This window comes from Siphateles boraxobius, unplaced genomic scaffold (genome assembly GCF_051911475.1).
Source record: "Siphateles boraxobius isolate OS27281-9 unplaced genomic scaffold, OSU_SipBor_1 35, whole genome shotgun sequence".
Classification (NCBI taxonomy): Eukaryota; Metazoa; Chordata; class Actinopteri; order Cypriniformes; family Leuciscidae; genus Siphateles; species Siphateles boraxobius.
The window spans coordinates 14,625,524-14,642,822 of record NW_027508975.1 but is presented as its reverse complement, the minus strand read 5'-3'; the positions used below and the strand labels follow the sequence as shown (position 1 = coordinate 14,642,822).

Below are 17,299 nucleotides of genomic sequence, written 5' to 3'. Positions count from 1 at the left end.
TAATTATCTGGTACATTAACTTTTGTGCATGCAGCCTAGTTTCTTAAGCCCAACCGCAACATGTTATACAATGTAAAGCTATTTACTGAAGTCCTGAATAATATTAACATAACAATTTGAGTAAGAGGTTGAGTTGCTTGGGTATTCCATACTTTTATAAGGAACTATACTTTTATACATGTATGATTTAAGAATCCAAAGAGAATCTTGCAGTTGCAGTGGAAGCAAGTAAATCTGATCAATGTTACACATTTACTTTTATTATTGGCCTAGATTTTAAATCTTAAACATTTTTTACATTCATTTGTTTTAGTTTTTTCAATCCTAAAGCTTTGATATTTCTAGGTTTAAATTGGATATTGAATCTCATATTTTTCCATGTGTTCTCAGAACTCAATAAAGTACTACATAAGTGTTGCACAGTAATCAACCAGAAGACTGTTTCATAATTTCACAACTGTTTAATCATTGCAAAAGAACAGAAACAACAAATCATGTACTATATGCTGTATTTATTTATAATATAATGTTTTTCTGACATTATTCCCACAGAAAGTCTAAATGAGTGTAAAAGTCCATACAAAATAACATGAATGCAAATTACAACTGAAAAGAGTTTTATGGATTGATAACCTTGTAATTTGAAGATACATAAAAGCAAACCATTATTCTTCTTCTGTAGCCTAACATATCAAAGAGACCGGGGCAAGTTTTCACACGGGGATGTTATTGTTGTTTTACATATGATTGCAATTCCTGTTGGCAAAACAATGGTTTTAATTTGAGTCATCTTTTACATCGTTGCTGCTTTATATATTATTTTGTTTTTTTTTAAATTCCTTTACTGTTAATATTCTATAGCAGAGAGGGTTTCAAACATTCAGATTTCAAGGACCCCCAAATATGACCACCCTTGTGTCAAAATTTAAAAGGCATCTTTTAGATCCAATTTATACTTTGAAAAATTAATTTCATGAATCGGTCTAAATTCTATTTGGGAAAATATTTAGTTTCTATTAATTTGCATTATTACACATTTTCCTACTCCTTAGTACTGTACTGTTATAGTGCTGTATTTATTTATTTACTTATTTTAATCTTATTTTTAATAATTTTTTTATACATTTTTTATTATTATTATATATATTTATTTTTAAACTTTTTACACTTATATTTCCCCCTGTGGGTCCCCGGCAGATTGAAAACCCCTGTCTCTAACCCCTGTAAATATATATATATGTGTGTGTTTACAATTTAAATACACATGTTATGGAATTTTTGTTAAAAAACTCAGATGGTATTTCATCTTTTAAAAATGTATTGTCTCAAATAAACAAAATATTAATAATAATAAACTACACAGTTTGACAACATGCCCCACTGTAGGAAACAACATTAAATTAACTGTATTTATTTTTTGGGGGAAAACAGTGGAAATGTTAAAGGGGCTTTTCTTGAGGATTAACCTAACCGGAAAAATATTTATTGAAGTAAAAAGTGTGACTAACCCTGTGTGACTAACTAACCCTGGTATATTATACTGAGAGCTGCAAAAGTTCACAGACCCAAATCCCCATATCTGTGTGACAATAAATAAAGTTCCATTTAAGTTGAGTATAATACTTATATTAAACATGGTAATGATGACAAGTCCACATTTCTAGAATCTTTTTAAAGAAACCAGCATCTTCTATGAGAGAACCCGCTTTGTCGTCCTGAACCTCCGTAGCGTCAGTTATTTCATGGCTCTGAAACAAAGACCACACTATTTACATTAGTATTTATTACACCATATATAGACTCCTGAAATATTTCTCATAAACTTGTCTGTGTTCTACTAAATACTGTTACATTAGTTGTTGTTTTGAACCAGTTTCAACATACTGTTTACGTATTTTCACTGTTCAACAGTATTACAAAGGTCAGAGAAGCGCTACGTATGTATTAGGTTGTGTATTGTAAACTGTATAAAGTATTGCCGTGTAAATGACATGTGAAGGGTGAGTTTTAATAGCTTAAGCAACTCCCCGGACTTTGTGTTTTTTTTGTGTGTATTTTACAAGGTTAATGCACAAGGGGCAATAAGAGAAGATCATTTCATTTATTTTTCACCATGACCCTACAGAGGACAAGCAGCTTCAAATAGTTGACACATATTGTTAAAAATCATTATTATGACTATTTTTAATTAAAGCTAAATCATCACAAACAATTTAAGCAACCTCAAATAATTACTTCCACTTTACTCATCAGTTTAAAGCAATCAGCGTGGAGATTTTCCCAGCGATAGCTATAAATCATTGCCATTCAATATTTGACACTGCAGCAACAAATGTAAAAGAACTGCATACATAGAGTTTAATCCTAATTCAATGCTAGCTTTATGAAATATATTTACTAGCTTTAAAGCCCATATTGTGTTACCATATTGTGCAAGCATTATGGTCACAATGGTAAACAGTTCATTGAATGGAGGGCTTGACCTCATGTTAACTAACCAAGTGTATGTATTTCATCTGCATTGTGTTGCTAGTGTCTCTTTGTTCATAATGAATAGATCTGCTCTCCCAGCAACTACGCATTTCCCTGTAAGCCTCCCTCCATCATAGGCAAACCTGTTAGTCACTCCAAACCTCTCCCTTGGTTTCTGAGACCGGCTTGAGAAAATGTGAACTTAAATTTTCATTTTAAACAATAATAAGTGTTGTTGTTGCATTTCTTGTTGATAAATGCAGGAATTGTATTGCCTATATGATATAACTTGAAACATAACTTACATTTACTAATATATATTATGGCTGTCTTGTCTGCAGAAGTTTGTTTTATACCTCTCTTATAGTGGTGTTGTGGTTATCATCTCTGAGGGTTCATCGCATACATCCCGGCTGGGCTGCCATGCTTTACTTCCGGTTCTCCCTGTTGAAGAAACGATACACCACTTAGAAGAAATCTTAATAATAAAATCATAAGCATATTACACTGTAAAAAATGATATGATCAATAAGTTATGACAACATATATTTTTTACATTGATTTAACACGTCAAAATAAGTTAAGCAATATTGAACTTTTTTTATGTAATACAAGTTTCAACTCATCTTTTTAAAGTCAGTTTAATGTAATTTAAGTTGAAATGACTTAACATTCAAGTTGTCTGTGTTCTGAATATTCAGCCGTTTCATTCATTGAATAACATTGGAACAGTGAAGTTATTGAATATTGTACCAATCTATTTAAGAATGCACTTCACATGTTAATAAGCACAAATATTCTGATGATCTAAACGATTCCAAATTGCACAAATCGTTGATAAAAAGTGATTTACTTTTGAAACATGAGTGAATGACTGAATCACAATGTCTTATGCTGATGTTAACTAAATGTTTTTTAGGATAGAGGTGTGACCAAATTTCTCAATAGATTTTTTAACTTATATTTCAGCCATAAGAAATTACATTCAGTTCTTACCAAGACTGGGTAGATTGGACTTCTCTCAGGTGTGTGTGGCATATATGTGGGATTGGCAAGATGTTCTTTGAAAGATGTCCTCTGATAAGGTGCATGTTCTACAATGTTGATTGTTTCTTCCTTTTTGTCTTTTCTCCTACAGGACCAACAGCAAATCTGGAGAGATAGAAATGAGATATCACACTATAGCAGAGGAGCATCATTACACAACACAGTCTCATGACAGTGCGTATCTATACCACGAATGCTATTTCTCGTGCCATTTATACGCCAAAAATGGTTTTTGCGTGTATATGCTACGCACTCCCCTTGGGTAAGATTAGGGGAAGGGGGGAGGGGGGTGCGTGCGTATTACCCGCCATTAAGTGCGTATCATATGAACGCGCAAACTGCGTATCATAGACACGCAAAAACTCTTTTAGGCGTATAAACTCACGAGAAATAACATTCGTTGTATTGATGAGGACATTTGTCCTGTTATTACCCTTGTGAAAAAGAAGGTGAAGTAAGAGTACAGAAATAATATACTTAAGTCTAAAGTGAATGTAATGTTTTGTTAATTTACAGTTAAATAAAAATGTATTCTAGTTTAAATTTAAATGTGATTAGTTGAATCTAAGAGTGCTTTTTTGACGCACTTAAGTAGGATTTAAGTACATCTTTATATGTAATTTCATAATTGCTTCTATTATTTTTGAAATAGGTTCAAGTGTACTGCTGAGTGTACTGGCACGCATTTATGATAAATTAAAATACTTTGATATAATTTCTATTGAAACTTGTATTGTATTTCATGTATTTAAATATGCATCATTTATAAATTATAATATAATATACATTATATAAATAATTACAAATTTGTTATGATGAAGTTGCAATTTAGTACATTTAAAATATATTAATTTTAAAGTAAATATTGAATTACAGTTCAAATCAAGGACTTCACATGAGCTTTAGTCTGCTAGTCAAAACATCAAAATAAGTGTACTTTAATAAATGTATTTTTTTAAATTTTAATTAAGATATGCTGTACAGTAAAACTTTTAATATGAGATTAAAAACATTATATTACAAAGTGCATTTTTTAAAAGCATACTTAAGTGTGTTAAGTGTATTATAAAAGTGTGTTCTTTTTTTCAACATAATATATTATTAGCAAGTACAGTTTCTTAACAATACTTTTACATTTTGAAATACACTACAAGTGCACTCTGAATACCATTAAGGTCACTTCATTGTCACAGAGGGGACATTGTGAAACTTGTGAGTTTATAAAGCAAAGTGTAAATGTTAAGTTTTTACCAGTAGTAAGATGATGAGGAGAAGTAGTATGATGACGCATGCTAACACTAGCAATGCAATGGCCCAACCAGGAAGCCAATGAGAACCACTTCCAAAGTGACCAAAGTGAGTTGCTGTAGCCATGGGAGTTGTGGATGTTGGAAGAAGCCAGGCAGGTGTGACTGTTTCTACATTAAAAATATATATTTATAATTTAGGTACTAATATAGGTTAATTCTAAAATGCATATATATGACAGTTTAATTCAAATTTACATTGATAGTGATAAATCAAAAGAGATCCAATTCATAAATTCTGAATTCTGCCAGACCCTGATGAATACTTACCAGCAGTGTACTGTCTGTTGAGTGCAAGACCATTTGGTTGAGTATTATTATCTAAGGCTCTCAGGAATAAATATTTGATCACAACATGGTTGATAAAAATGGTCTGAAACTGAATGCTACAATTCGCGATCATAGGCCCGCTCCTGTAATCAAACAAGAAACAACATTTTTGCCAAATTGATTGTAATATATAATGCAGTAACATCACCCTTGTGTCAAAGAAGTACACTTTGGCATATTTTTAAAAAGAGCATTTATTACCGAAATAATAATCTCTTTAAAATAACATATTTAACTATTGTTTGTTAATTTCAATTTAATAAAATGTACTATTGTATAGGCTACATTTAATTAGAATTTAATTATAATTTAATTGTAGGTCTATTTTACATGGAACTAACTGACTTACTTTAAATACTTATTGTCTTTGAAATTTGGTACGTTTAGTACATTTAAAATAGATGAACTTTAAATGTAATATCAAATAACAGTTCAAGTGATAAAGTACTTTACATGTTTTAGTTAGTCAACACATCAAAACGAGTGTACGTCTTTAATGCATAACAAAAGATTACTAAATGATTTAAACTTTATAATATATATGTTTTAATTTGACATTATTACAAAGTGCACTTTTTAAAAGTGCATTAATAATGTTAAGAAACAGTTATGAATGTGTACTTCTTTTATTTCATTAATATTCTTTTTCACAAGAGCATGCACTCATTTAGGACCGACTGACAAACACCTTTAGAAGAAGAATCAAATGAGGTTTACCTGAACTGTATATTTGTTACCCCTCTATAAGTTTCTCTTGTGTCACAGTTAGAGCAATTAAAGGCCATGTCCAACTGCGAAGGTCAGACAAAATCATGCTTACAGATCTCTCTATAGGATCAACAGCAATTTACATGTAGCTACTTGAAATGTTGTTGCTATTATGTGTAAAATAGGGACATCTATTCAATGATAAACACTTACAACCCCAGAAACCTGGTCATACATCCGCTTGTACTGCTGCGAGGTTGTGTTGAGGAGGGAGTCATTGAAGACACGGTTGGTGATCTCCATGCAGAGGGAAAATGAGTAAAGGGGTGTAGCGTAGGTCTTTGGGGGTGACTGGAGCCCCTCAATAATCTTTAAAATGCTCAAGGGTTGAGCACCTACAAATACAATATGATTATTCATTGCCATGTTAGTGACCACATATATGGTTATTGTTATTAGATGGTGACTATATAATATATTTATTTATTAGATTATGACTATTTAGGGAAAAAGACTCAGTCACAAAACTATATATAATTTATTTATTTAATTCTTTTTCTTAGTTGTACTCATGAAATTGGTCGGTTTATGTTTTGTGGCTGTGTATTTTTCCCAAAATAGTCACAATTCAGCGCATGTCAATGTCGGGACATTTAAATTCAAAAATGCTTTTCTGATGGGTAATTTTACATAAATCTCCATGAAAAGAAGAGTTTTGAGGATTCAAGACTATGACACTAGTTGCAAATTGGGCATATTATGTTTTATTTTAAATGTATCAAAAATGTATTGAGATCAGACATTTTTTAAATAGCATATAATGTTTTTTTTATCTTTTTATTACAAAAATTTCCTGCGATTGTATGGTTTGAACAAACTGGGTTTACAAAAATTATTGACATTTACCAAATACTGGCATTTTAAATCATTTTTAAATTATTTTAGCTTTTTTTTACAGTCACAAACTTTTCTCATAATATAAGCAATAAAGCATATTCTTTCACACCTATAAAAAAGAACAGATGTCGTCTAAATACCTATTAAACTAATAACTTCAACAAGCTGAAAGTGGGAGTCAGTGAATTACATAAAAATGAGAAAGTGAGTTACCATAAGAGTTTGTTCACATGAACTCTAAAGTGATATCCTGAAGATATTTCATTAAATGTAAACTTTTTAACATACCTGTAGCAGAAAACAGCAGGAAGCACAATGCTGCCGCGGTATAGTGCAACTCAATGTGCCTCATCCTGAACAAACTGGATTAAAATTCACTGAATGTTGAAGTATTCCTGTGTCTAGTGTAGAGTTGTTCTGATGGTAAATGAAGTGTAATCTTTTATTTGCAAAGCTTTTATCAAGAGAGACTGCCAGCTGTCAATCAATCATGGATGGAGGCGTGGTATAATGGGACCTAAAGTTAGTAACTGATGATGAATCATCTAATTTCTTTTTCATTGTTCTTTACTGAGATCCATAATGGACCTCTGTCAAAACCATTTTGTTTTACCTGCACGCACAGTACTGAGAAATATGTTTGCGTCAAAACGGTATAACTTGGCTCTGTTTAACCAGAGGTTAATGCGTATGACAATGGCTGACAATGGTCAGCTGCACCCTAAGGAAAGGGATACATGTGCACTGCACAGGATGTGTTGTCATGGAAACATATTGTTAAACATTAAACATATATACAGTGTGTCAACATTAATAAAAATAATAAACATTTATTTTTTCCCCTCATTTTATTCATTTTGACATATTGTTTGAAGTAAAAGGGAAAAAAAACTAAATTTAGCAGATTTTAAAACTGAAGTACACAACAATTGCAAGAAGTTAACAAGCAAAACATCAAACCAACAGAAACTATTATTAAAAACTGTACCAAATAACAACATATATAAATATATGAATCTTGCCCCGACTTGACATTTATGAGAAATGCTTTCATCTTGAGAACACAATTCAACCTTTCCGTTGTAATCTGCCTTCATTATTCAGTGGCCTCTTGTCTTGTCAGTGTGTGCTTGATTGAATTTATTGAATTCTTTGCATTCTCAACTATAGGTTTGAGGAAAGAAATTTCAAGGCTTAGTTAATTGTCTGCTTTTATTCTGTCACTCATTGGTGAAAGAATGGGAAGTTCAAGACTCTGCTTACATTCCATAAGTTTTCACTCTAATATCTGAGGCAATAGGCAAAATAATTTGCTCACATCCAGTTATAACAAATGGACATTTCCTGTTGCTGGTCATGACAGATCCCGTTGCCTGTTTCAATAATTTGAAATAATTTAAGTAGATACAACCATTTTGCCACCTGCTGAAATACACATAATTGAACTATGACATAAACAGTCTATGGACATAATAGGCCTAGTTCCTCCAGGGGGCGCTCGACACTCAGAAAGGCACCTTCAAATCTTACGACATTTTTGTCGTACAGTTTTTCACAACGGCTAAGACACATTTCTTGAAACATTCTTCCATTTTATCACAACATTAAGCACAAATCCAAATCTTCAAACAAAATTCACCCCTTACACTTCTGGCAAAATCAAACAATAACCTCATCCTCCTTTCACTTGTAGGCCTACTCAAAATGAAACTGCTTTCAGATCATTCACACAGCCAATCAATGGATAAACTCTACAGATCATGCATTAGACACACTACATAAAAAGAAAAGGAGAACAGAGCATCCATAATAAGTGTTTTAGAGAATTAGAGTTTTGCGAAAAGAGTGCATGAGATTTGCAAATTGTGTAACTGTCTGAAGTGAACTTGTTTAAGGTTTTGCAGAAATAATTATCCCATTAAGAATTTGCTCCGTGAATGGGGTTTGTTTTAGCAATTGTGAACACCCTTAATGCACTACAGACATTTATTCACAATACACACTAACAATAAATACCATGTAATCGTTTAAATCTATTGACACTTGAATCTTTCAGGATTAGTGTAGCTTAAAAAAAATCGGCGAGCACAAACTGAATGGTTAAATAAAATATATTATCTTTTGTTATCTCAAACGTATGATGTGAGTGAAATCTTTTAAACACCACGTAATTTAAACAAATCAGACATTTTTCTCCCAACTCTGAGGGGGAACAAAGTCAGAATTGGAAAAGATAGTTTTTTTTTTAAATTTCGACATAAAAAATAGGCTACTTTATTTATTTATATAACTCCGCCCTCCAACAACTCGCAACATGTACTCTTCCACGTGATTTCTCACGACACTACGTTCAGTGATATATGTCAGGCAGCGATATTTTATTGGTGTATTCAAAAAATAAAGTTTACAAAACCATTCATATCAAATATGTAGTTATATCCTCAGTTGTAACAGTTTTAGTAGCAAAGTAATGCCTGCTGTTAGTGCTAGGAACTCTTGTCCCGTGGAGTCTTTCTGGTTGGACTGTAAACTGAGACGGACCACACGTGTACATGTGCCGGATGTAAATACAACTACCCACGTGTTCAAGTAGGCTCCTAATGACTGCCTTACACATGGCTTTACATTCAGCAGGCAGCTGGTGATCAGTGCACATATTTACTGGGGATTAAACCTGAAACACATTTTGAGGTAAGCTGTTCAGTGACTAATCTAAATATTACTGCTTAAAATAAAGTCATCTTTGTGGTTGTATCTTACAGGTTTTATCATGGCTATGAAGGTATTTTTATTGCTTTTGGCTAGTTGTATGCTCATGCACATGTGTTGACTGTACAGGTACAGTCATGGCAGGTAGGGGCAGAGGTCGTGGAAGAAACCAGTTTACCTTCAGTGTGGATGCACTGGGTTTTGGGAGGGGTGATTCTTTACCAACATCTACACATACACCTTCTCCTCTTTTTCCTGTAAGTGTTTTAATGGTAATATGAGTGTCTTTACATTGTAATATACTCTGTTAAAAAAAAATCGTAAAGAATAAAGAAAGGCAGCTGTTGTTTAAACATGTTAAATGTGATTTAAACAACATGTACATTTTACAATTTAAAACAGATAAATCCAACAGCCCTTTTCTGCTGAATTAGTGAGGCAACTCAGCTTCTAAAATCTGTTTTGTACCTTTAAAATATACTGACATCCACCATAATAACACGGGTGGTAAAGAGAAACCACATGAGTTCTTATCTTTTCCACAAGATAAGGTAAATACTAATATGAAGACACAGTGTCATGCACACAAATATAAAACAAAACAAATTCTGGGAATGTGAAATCTTCATAGACTTTGTCTCTTTTTTTTTTACTTCCATAAATTGTATTTTACTGTAAAATTACATGAAATTTAAGGTTAGATTACTTTTAACTATTTTTTTAGGTCTTATTACAATTGTTGTTATTACACACCTATAAATGCTATAAAGGTCTTATTACGGATTTGTGAGAATTGATTGTTCTGGAAAAAGGGTTTTGTTTGAGTTTAATTTTTTATTTTTTATTTCTTTCAGCCTATGCAATTTAGACCAGTGCCTCTGCTTACAGGAGAAGAGGTGGACTATATGCTCGCTCTGAAGCAGGAGCTGAGAGCCTCCAGCAAGAATCTGCCATTCCACATAAGAGCAGCCAGAACAAAGACGGGTACGATGGATTGAGGCAACATGTGGGCAAAACTGAGCACACTGACAGCAGACAATTCTAGGCACAAAGGATGAAGATCCAACATGATTAGGTCCTGTTTACACCTGAGACGTTTAGGTCGATCGGATCACACTCCAAATAGAGGTGTAAACGGGGGCTAAAACATTTTGAGCTTGTCCACATTCGATCACTTTCAGAGGAACGCGTTTGAACAGCCACAAAAGACTGCCTATTTTCCGACAACTGTCCTAATGTGTAAACATTATGGGAAGCATGCTAGGCAGACGGGTTTGGTTTGAAGACGAAAACTTACAAAGCACAATGTTCTCTCAGCATTCCTGATTTCTAACACAAACTCACTGCGTGCGGCATGGTCTTGCGCATATCAGAGCAGAAACGAAAGCTGCTGCTCTGTATATTTTTGCGTCGTCTGTGAGCGTGTAAATCATGCAAGCTTATTTAGTTTATTAGATAGAAAGATCTGAAAAAGCCCAGACATTTACCCACCCATATACCCTCCCGTCAAAGAAATCGGGACAGAAGTGGTTGAAAGTGGACAAAAGAGACGGATTAAAATACCAGGTGTAAACGGGTATGCGTCTCCCTCGTCTACTTGTGATCCGATCGACCAAAACCAGGTGTAAACAGGGCTATAGAGAATGAGGTCATGCAATCTCTGGATTTGCATTTGAACTGTGGGTATTCACTGAAATATTCAAAGCCAAACGACCCATCAGGCACGGATGGTCAAAGACCAGGTTTGAACGGCTCTCTTTATTTTCTTCTTTTTTAGATGTGGCACGGTACTCTGATAAATACCAAACTGGTGAGCCGAAGAACAACACAATTGAATGGAGTCCAGGTGAGACACAACAGTTCAACAAAATTCAACAGTCAAACATGGAAACCTTAAATCCTCCACTGCATTCAAAGTCTCAGGATACTTTTTGTCTTATTGTGATTTAAATGTATAAGTGTTTAAAGCCGTGAGTTCCAAGGACTGGTATCTGACATCCAAAAAGACAGCACAGACCACTGATCAAAAGTGACAGTAAAGACTTTTAAAATGTTACACAAGATTTCCATGACAAATAAATGCTTTTCTTTTAAACTTTCTATATATAAAAGAATCATGAAAAACATGTATCTGATGTTACCAAAAACATATTAAGCAGCACAACTTTTTTCAACATTGATAATCTTGAGCAGCAAATCAGCAGATTAGAATGATTTCTGAAGGATTAAGTAACACTGAAGACTGGAGGAATGATGCTGAAAATTCAGCTTTAACACCTCAGGAATAAATTACATTTTAACAGCTATTTTAAATTGTAATATTAGTTTACAGTATTACTGTTTTTACTGTATTTTTGCTCTTGGTCTTTCTTTCTTTGGTCTAAAAATATTACCGACCACAGACTCCATGTACCACTGTTGAGGAATTTTAATGAGAAATATTTGTTATTTATTGTGCTACTACTGACTATTAATTTGTATAGTCAAGAAAATGTAAAAGTCAGGTCTCTCTAAAAATATTTGATTTCATTCCAGACTGGAGCCAACTGCCAAAAGAGCTTTGTATTAAAGTACAGAAACCCCGAAAAACACGTGAGAAACTCTATTATTATTATTACTATTATTATTATTATTATTATTATTATTACCATGTGCATAGGTTCACAGTCTAATGTACTAAATTCTATCCAATTTATGTTAAAATATGAGTAAACCATGTGTCTTTTTAATACCTCTGTTCCATAGTCATAGGTGCTAAGCCACAACTCCAGCGAAAACCAAAAGTAGCTGCTGGCAAAGAAGAGGTTCTCCAAAAACTAGAGGTACGAGTTTCCTGACACCATAATATTTTGTTATGTTGCATTAACTGTTTTAAACATGCTTGGACATACAAATAAATCGAAAAAAAAAACAGATTGAAAGATTTTAAAAAGAAAACTATACCAAAATTTATATTGACAAATTGTAACAAACGAAGCTAATCAGCCATTTGCTTACTCATTATTTCCTGTATTTTTTAATGCTGCTGTTTAATCTGTGTATCCAGCATGTGATTAATGTTCATTTTATGGAATAAAATTTAGACACTTGAGAAAAGAGAACAAGAGCAGCATTCTGAGGAAGAGGAGGAAGAGGAGAAGAAGAAACAGAATAATGAGGAGGAGCCAGATGCGGATGAAGATTATGTTGAAGAGGAGATTGAAGATGTAAGAATTTTTTTTTTTCATAATTTGACACAAAACATTTTTTTCAACAATATTTGTGCCGCTGTTATTTACACATGACTTCTTTCTTTTCTTTCAGGAGACAGACTACATCATGTCTTACTTTGACAACGGAGAGGAATTTGGTGCAGATAGTGATGAAAATATGGACGAAGCTGTCTACTAATGTGGACATTACTGGGGGATACATATTTCTATGAGTGAGACTGAAAGTATGATTTTTTAAGAAGTGTCTTAATTCAAGCATGTTCTTTGTTTCAACTTGACACATACTGAATCAGGTCAATACAGGGACTGAATTTAAGATCAGAGAATCAATGCTGCTATTGAGATCTTGTTCAAACGGTATGATGGACTCAGATACTGCTGCTATTCTAACAGTGTGCTGGAATGTTACTGAAAGACAGTTTTAATTATGCTTTTAATTTAATTATTGTAATTGGAAAGCTCTGCTTAAAAAGGGGGACACACAGAAGCCAGGATACCTTTTTGTCACATAGGAGCAGACACTACAGACCATATATCATGCATCTCATGTTTACACCTGATAATGGCTTGAATTGCAAATTATAACTGTTTGAGAAACTTCATCTGGTGGTTAGTGGTTTTGAGTGTGTGACAAAAAACATCGGGACTACTTTTTTATGATGTTTTTTTTTTAAATTGTTTTATTCTGGAGTTTGACATTTCCAGTCTTTATTCATTCCCATTACCGGTATATGGAAATAAGTGGCTAAGAGTGGACATTCTTAGAAAATTACATTTTTGTTCCACAGAAGAGAGAAAATCATGCGGGTTTGTAATGACTTGAATGTGAGTAAATGATGGTCAGCCAGCAGATGGCAATATATCCCTTCAGTGTATACACTAGATATTATGATTTCTTATAAGTCACCTGATTAGACCTTTAACATCCCCATGTTGTTTTGCAGTGCAGGGAGTATTTCACAAAAGCAATATCAGTACTAAAAAATAAAATACATTTCAAGAGACAGTATATACATCAGTTTTGTATGCTGTTTTTTTTTCTTTTGTGTTAAATATTTTTCTGTAAGCCCTGTTTCTTCATTCTGCCGTTTTGAAATTCATGCTTTGACGTGTGTTGAGCACAGCGAGTCTTTATATTCATCTTGTTTTACTGCATCACGACAAGTGTATGTTTCTTGCGCAGCAACGTTTTGCAGTGCTAACAGTTAAGCTAACAAATCTTACTGAAAAATATCAGCTCCCCTTTAACATTAAACCTAATTTACAAAGTGTCACATCAGATGTGCTCATTTTCAGTGGTTTGAAATCAGAACCCATGGGCTGCAACTACATTATTACAAAAGTGTAGTTACATATAACTACTTAGCTACTATTTAACAACCCTTTTTAAAAGTCTGCTTAAGTAGGCTATACCTCTTCTCATAAGGGGCTGAATGCACCCACCTACACAACTTGCATGCAGAATTTTCCATCAGGGCCTGAGGAAAAACATGTTTTTCAACATGTATCACGCGCTGTGAAGGACAAGAATGTGAAATGCAATTCAACAAACAGAAGCAAATTCACCTGAAGGTACAACCCCCCCACCCCCCCCCCCACCCCCCACCCCCAATCCATGTGTGCGGTGCATGACTTATAGCACAACTGAGACATAAACTAGCATGTGACTATGTTGAAAAAACATGGAGTATTGCTTACAGCAACGGTAAATACCTGCCGTCCTGACGGTGATAAATGCACATTCAACAAAACTGTAGTATACGGGATATAATATTTGTATTTTTTATTTAATATCAATACCCAAAAAGCCCCTTAAAGATTGACATGAAACAATAGCCTGATTTAAATCTATTTTTTTATGTTCTTTATTGAGCATCATATTTAATACATCAGGCTTTTGTCTCATATAGTATGTTTAGTTGTCAAAGGTCAGTATAGATTTCACAGCAAAAAGGCATGTACCATGACCTGAATGTGCTTTTAGAATTATTCAAAAAGGCCTTTCACTTACTAAAAAACTTTCAATCAGATGCAGTAGGCACGTAGTAGGCTAGATCATGGACAACAGGTTTTTCAGGAGGTTTTACAATAATGTTAATAGTTTGGAGATCTTCACATAGCCTATTAAATATGATAACGAAGGCGGTAGGTTAAAGCGTGGCATCTGATTGCTTTTTCTCTTTCAGAACTTCCACATAATAGCAATGTCATAAAATGTTGAATCATAAGGTTGTGCATTACCCGTTTTATGCTTTGTGAATATACAACTGACCTTTTTACTATCTTTCTTCTTTTTAATCATGAAAGTTGTGTGGCTGATGTAGTTTAGTCCAAAATTTTAGTCCATGATCTAGTCTGTAATGAGTGCAGGACGAAGCAGCCTGATGTTTGGGCTGCATGGAGGGGTCGTGTGTCCGTGTTAATGCCAGCATCTGTGAACTTATAACTTTGAGCAGCACCATATATTTCACAACCCTTCACTCTGTCAACAAGCTTAATGTGGAGGATCCTGAAAATGTCTCGGTATGCCATGCATTGCACAAACATATTCCATAAGCACACGTACTGCAGGCGGCTTTGACAAGCAAGAATTAGAGTTTCTCTATTAGTACGACTCATAATACTAATTTAAGATTCTTTGTGGGCCATTTGGTTACATAAGGTGATGCTGCATGTTGACAACATGTGTAAACGTGTACGTGCATACGTGTGACTTCCTTCTGCACTTTCTGTACTCAGCGTGCCTTTGTGGTGAGACAACGAGAACACAGTGTACACCCACAGACCTTATGCATGTGCTTCATTTGGAACAAGTAATTGTTGCTTTGTCCAGGTCGCTTACAAATGATACAACTGACCTGATTTTGACTTTTGACTGATTTTTTTTTTATGTCAGAAATGACAAGCAGAATGCAAATAATCGTAAGATAAACTATTATAAAATACTCTCCAGATCAGAATCAAGCTGGATACTAATGCTAAAGATGAAGCTATGGTTTTGTTATCTGGCCCGGTTACCCTCCCAGTTCCATTTACAGCGTAACCCATTTCAGAAATCAGAATCGGAAAGGGGGTTTATTCGCCCTGAATGTTTGTACAGACAAGGAATATACTTTGCCCGGAAGGTTCATAGGGTACAGGATATAAGAGCACATACACATGAAATTCCTATTAAGGCTATGGTGCAAATAAGTGCAAATATAGCAATGAGCTAAGAGTTTATAGTTTAAAGTCAGTGCAACTATGACAATGTTTAAGAGTTTATAATTTAAAGTCAGTGCAACTATGGCAATGTTTAAGAGTTTATAGTTTATCATTTCAACATGGCAAATTGCCACCAACACTTGGATCAAGTTCTTAGGGTGGTACTGTAACACTATTATGTAACTCTTTGTTGTTATTATGGGTGTATAATCGAAGGATTTTTGTTGATGAGACACTGTCTGCTCTCCCATTGGTAGTTGACTCATAACATTGTTGCTCATTTCCATAAAGTTAAACTTTTTTTGCATCAACAACTTTATACATTGGACATCAAGTGTTGACCCAACACTGTAGCAAAATTGTTTACCTTGCATAAATAAAAATGTCCTCAAAATCAAACATGTAATTTATTACTATTACAATGAAAGCACAACAATATGCTAAATTATTAACATCCCTTGTGAATAAGTGCACATATTGAATGTGCTCACAGTGTATGTTTATTAAACCGTACTTGCAGATATTATAATATTAATGAAAAAAAAGCCACTTAAGCGAATCCAGCTTCAGGGGGTTAATAAAGTCCTTCTGAAGTGAAGTGATGCGTTTTTGTAAGAAAAATATCTATATTTATAACTTCATAAACTATAAGCACTGGCTTCCGGTAATGGCTGTACGCAAGTCGAGTTCCGATGGAAGAGTGACCTCTGACCCAACGCATGACGTATTGACGAACGCGGAAGCGTAGAAGATAGAGCAAACCAAAACATCAGTCACAACTCACAAATTAGAAGTCTAAAATGAGAATTTCTTAACTGAAATCTCGGAGCTTGAGTTTGTTTCCCAGCCCTATTTGTTTAAACCACGAGAGGCGTCTACTCTCCCCTAAGTTTACGCTACTCCAACATCCTACATCATGCGTCGGGTCAAAGGTCACTCTTCCGCCGGAACTAGACTCGTGTACGACCGTTACAGGAAGCCAGTGTTTATAGTTTATAAAGTTGTAAATATGGATATTTTTTCTTACAAAAATGCATGGCTTCACTTCAGAAGCCATGCTTCTTTATTAACCCCCTGTACATTTACATTTAATCATTTACCTGACGCTTTTATCCAATGTGACTTACAATTGCTATATATGTCAGAGGTCGCACACCTCTGGAGTTTGTTTCAGAGTTTGTTCTGGATCAACTAGGGGTTTAGTGTCTTGCTCAGGGACACATTGGTTTCTCACAGTGGATTCAAACCTAGGTCTCTCACACCAAAGGCATGTGTCTTATCCACTACGCCATCACCACCCCTGTAGCCATATGGATTACTTTTATGATGGATCAGGATGGATGTGCTTTTTGAGCTTCACAATCTCAGGCCCTCACTACTCCCACTATAAAGAAACTTGGGTATTTTTTAAAG

At 34.2% G+C, this 17,299-nt stretch overlaps 2 protein-coding genes across 2 annotated transcripts; one reads left to right on the top strand and one right to left on the bottom strand.

Annotated features, from left to right (window-relative positions):
* Window positions 1–1,335: 1,335 nt before the first annotated feature.
* LOC143702648 (mucin-1) lies at window positions 1,336–6,267 on the bottom strand. Its single transcript, XM_077196698.1, has 7 exons — window positions 6,078–6,267; window positions 5,874–5,947; window positions 5,097–5,239; window positions 4,771–4,937; window positions 3,469–3,624; window positions 2,829–2,916; window positions 1,336–1,748 (listed from the first exon to the last, which is right to left on the bottom strand). The coding sequence occupies exons 1-6, from the start codon at window positions 6,165–6,167 to the stop codon at window positions 2,854–2,856; spliced, it is 693 nt and encodes a 230-aa protein (XP_077052813.1). The 5' UTR covers window positions 6,168–6,267; the 3' UTR covers window positions 1,336–1,748; window positions 2,829–2,853.
* Window positions 6,268–9,087: 2,820 nt separating this feature from the next.
* polr3gla (RNA polymerase III subunit GL a) lies at window positions 9,088–13,695 on the top strand. The gene is made up of 8 exons (XM_077196496.1): window positions 9,088–9,452; window positions 9,600–9,727; window positions 10,325–10,454; window positions 11,248–11,316; window positions 12,006–12,062; window positions 12,216–12,292; window positions 12,554–12,676; window positions 12,774–13,695. The coding sequence occupies exons 2-8, from the start codon at window positions 9,608–9,610 to the stop codon at window positions 12,858–12,860; spliced, it is 663 nt and encodes a 220-aa protein (XP_077052611.1). The 5' UTR covers window positions 9,088–9,452; window positions 9,600–9,607; the 3' UTR covers window positions 12,861–13,695.
* Window positions 13,696–17,299: the final 3,604 nt, after the last annotated feature.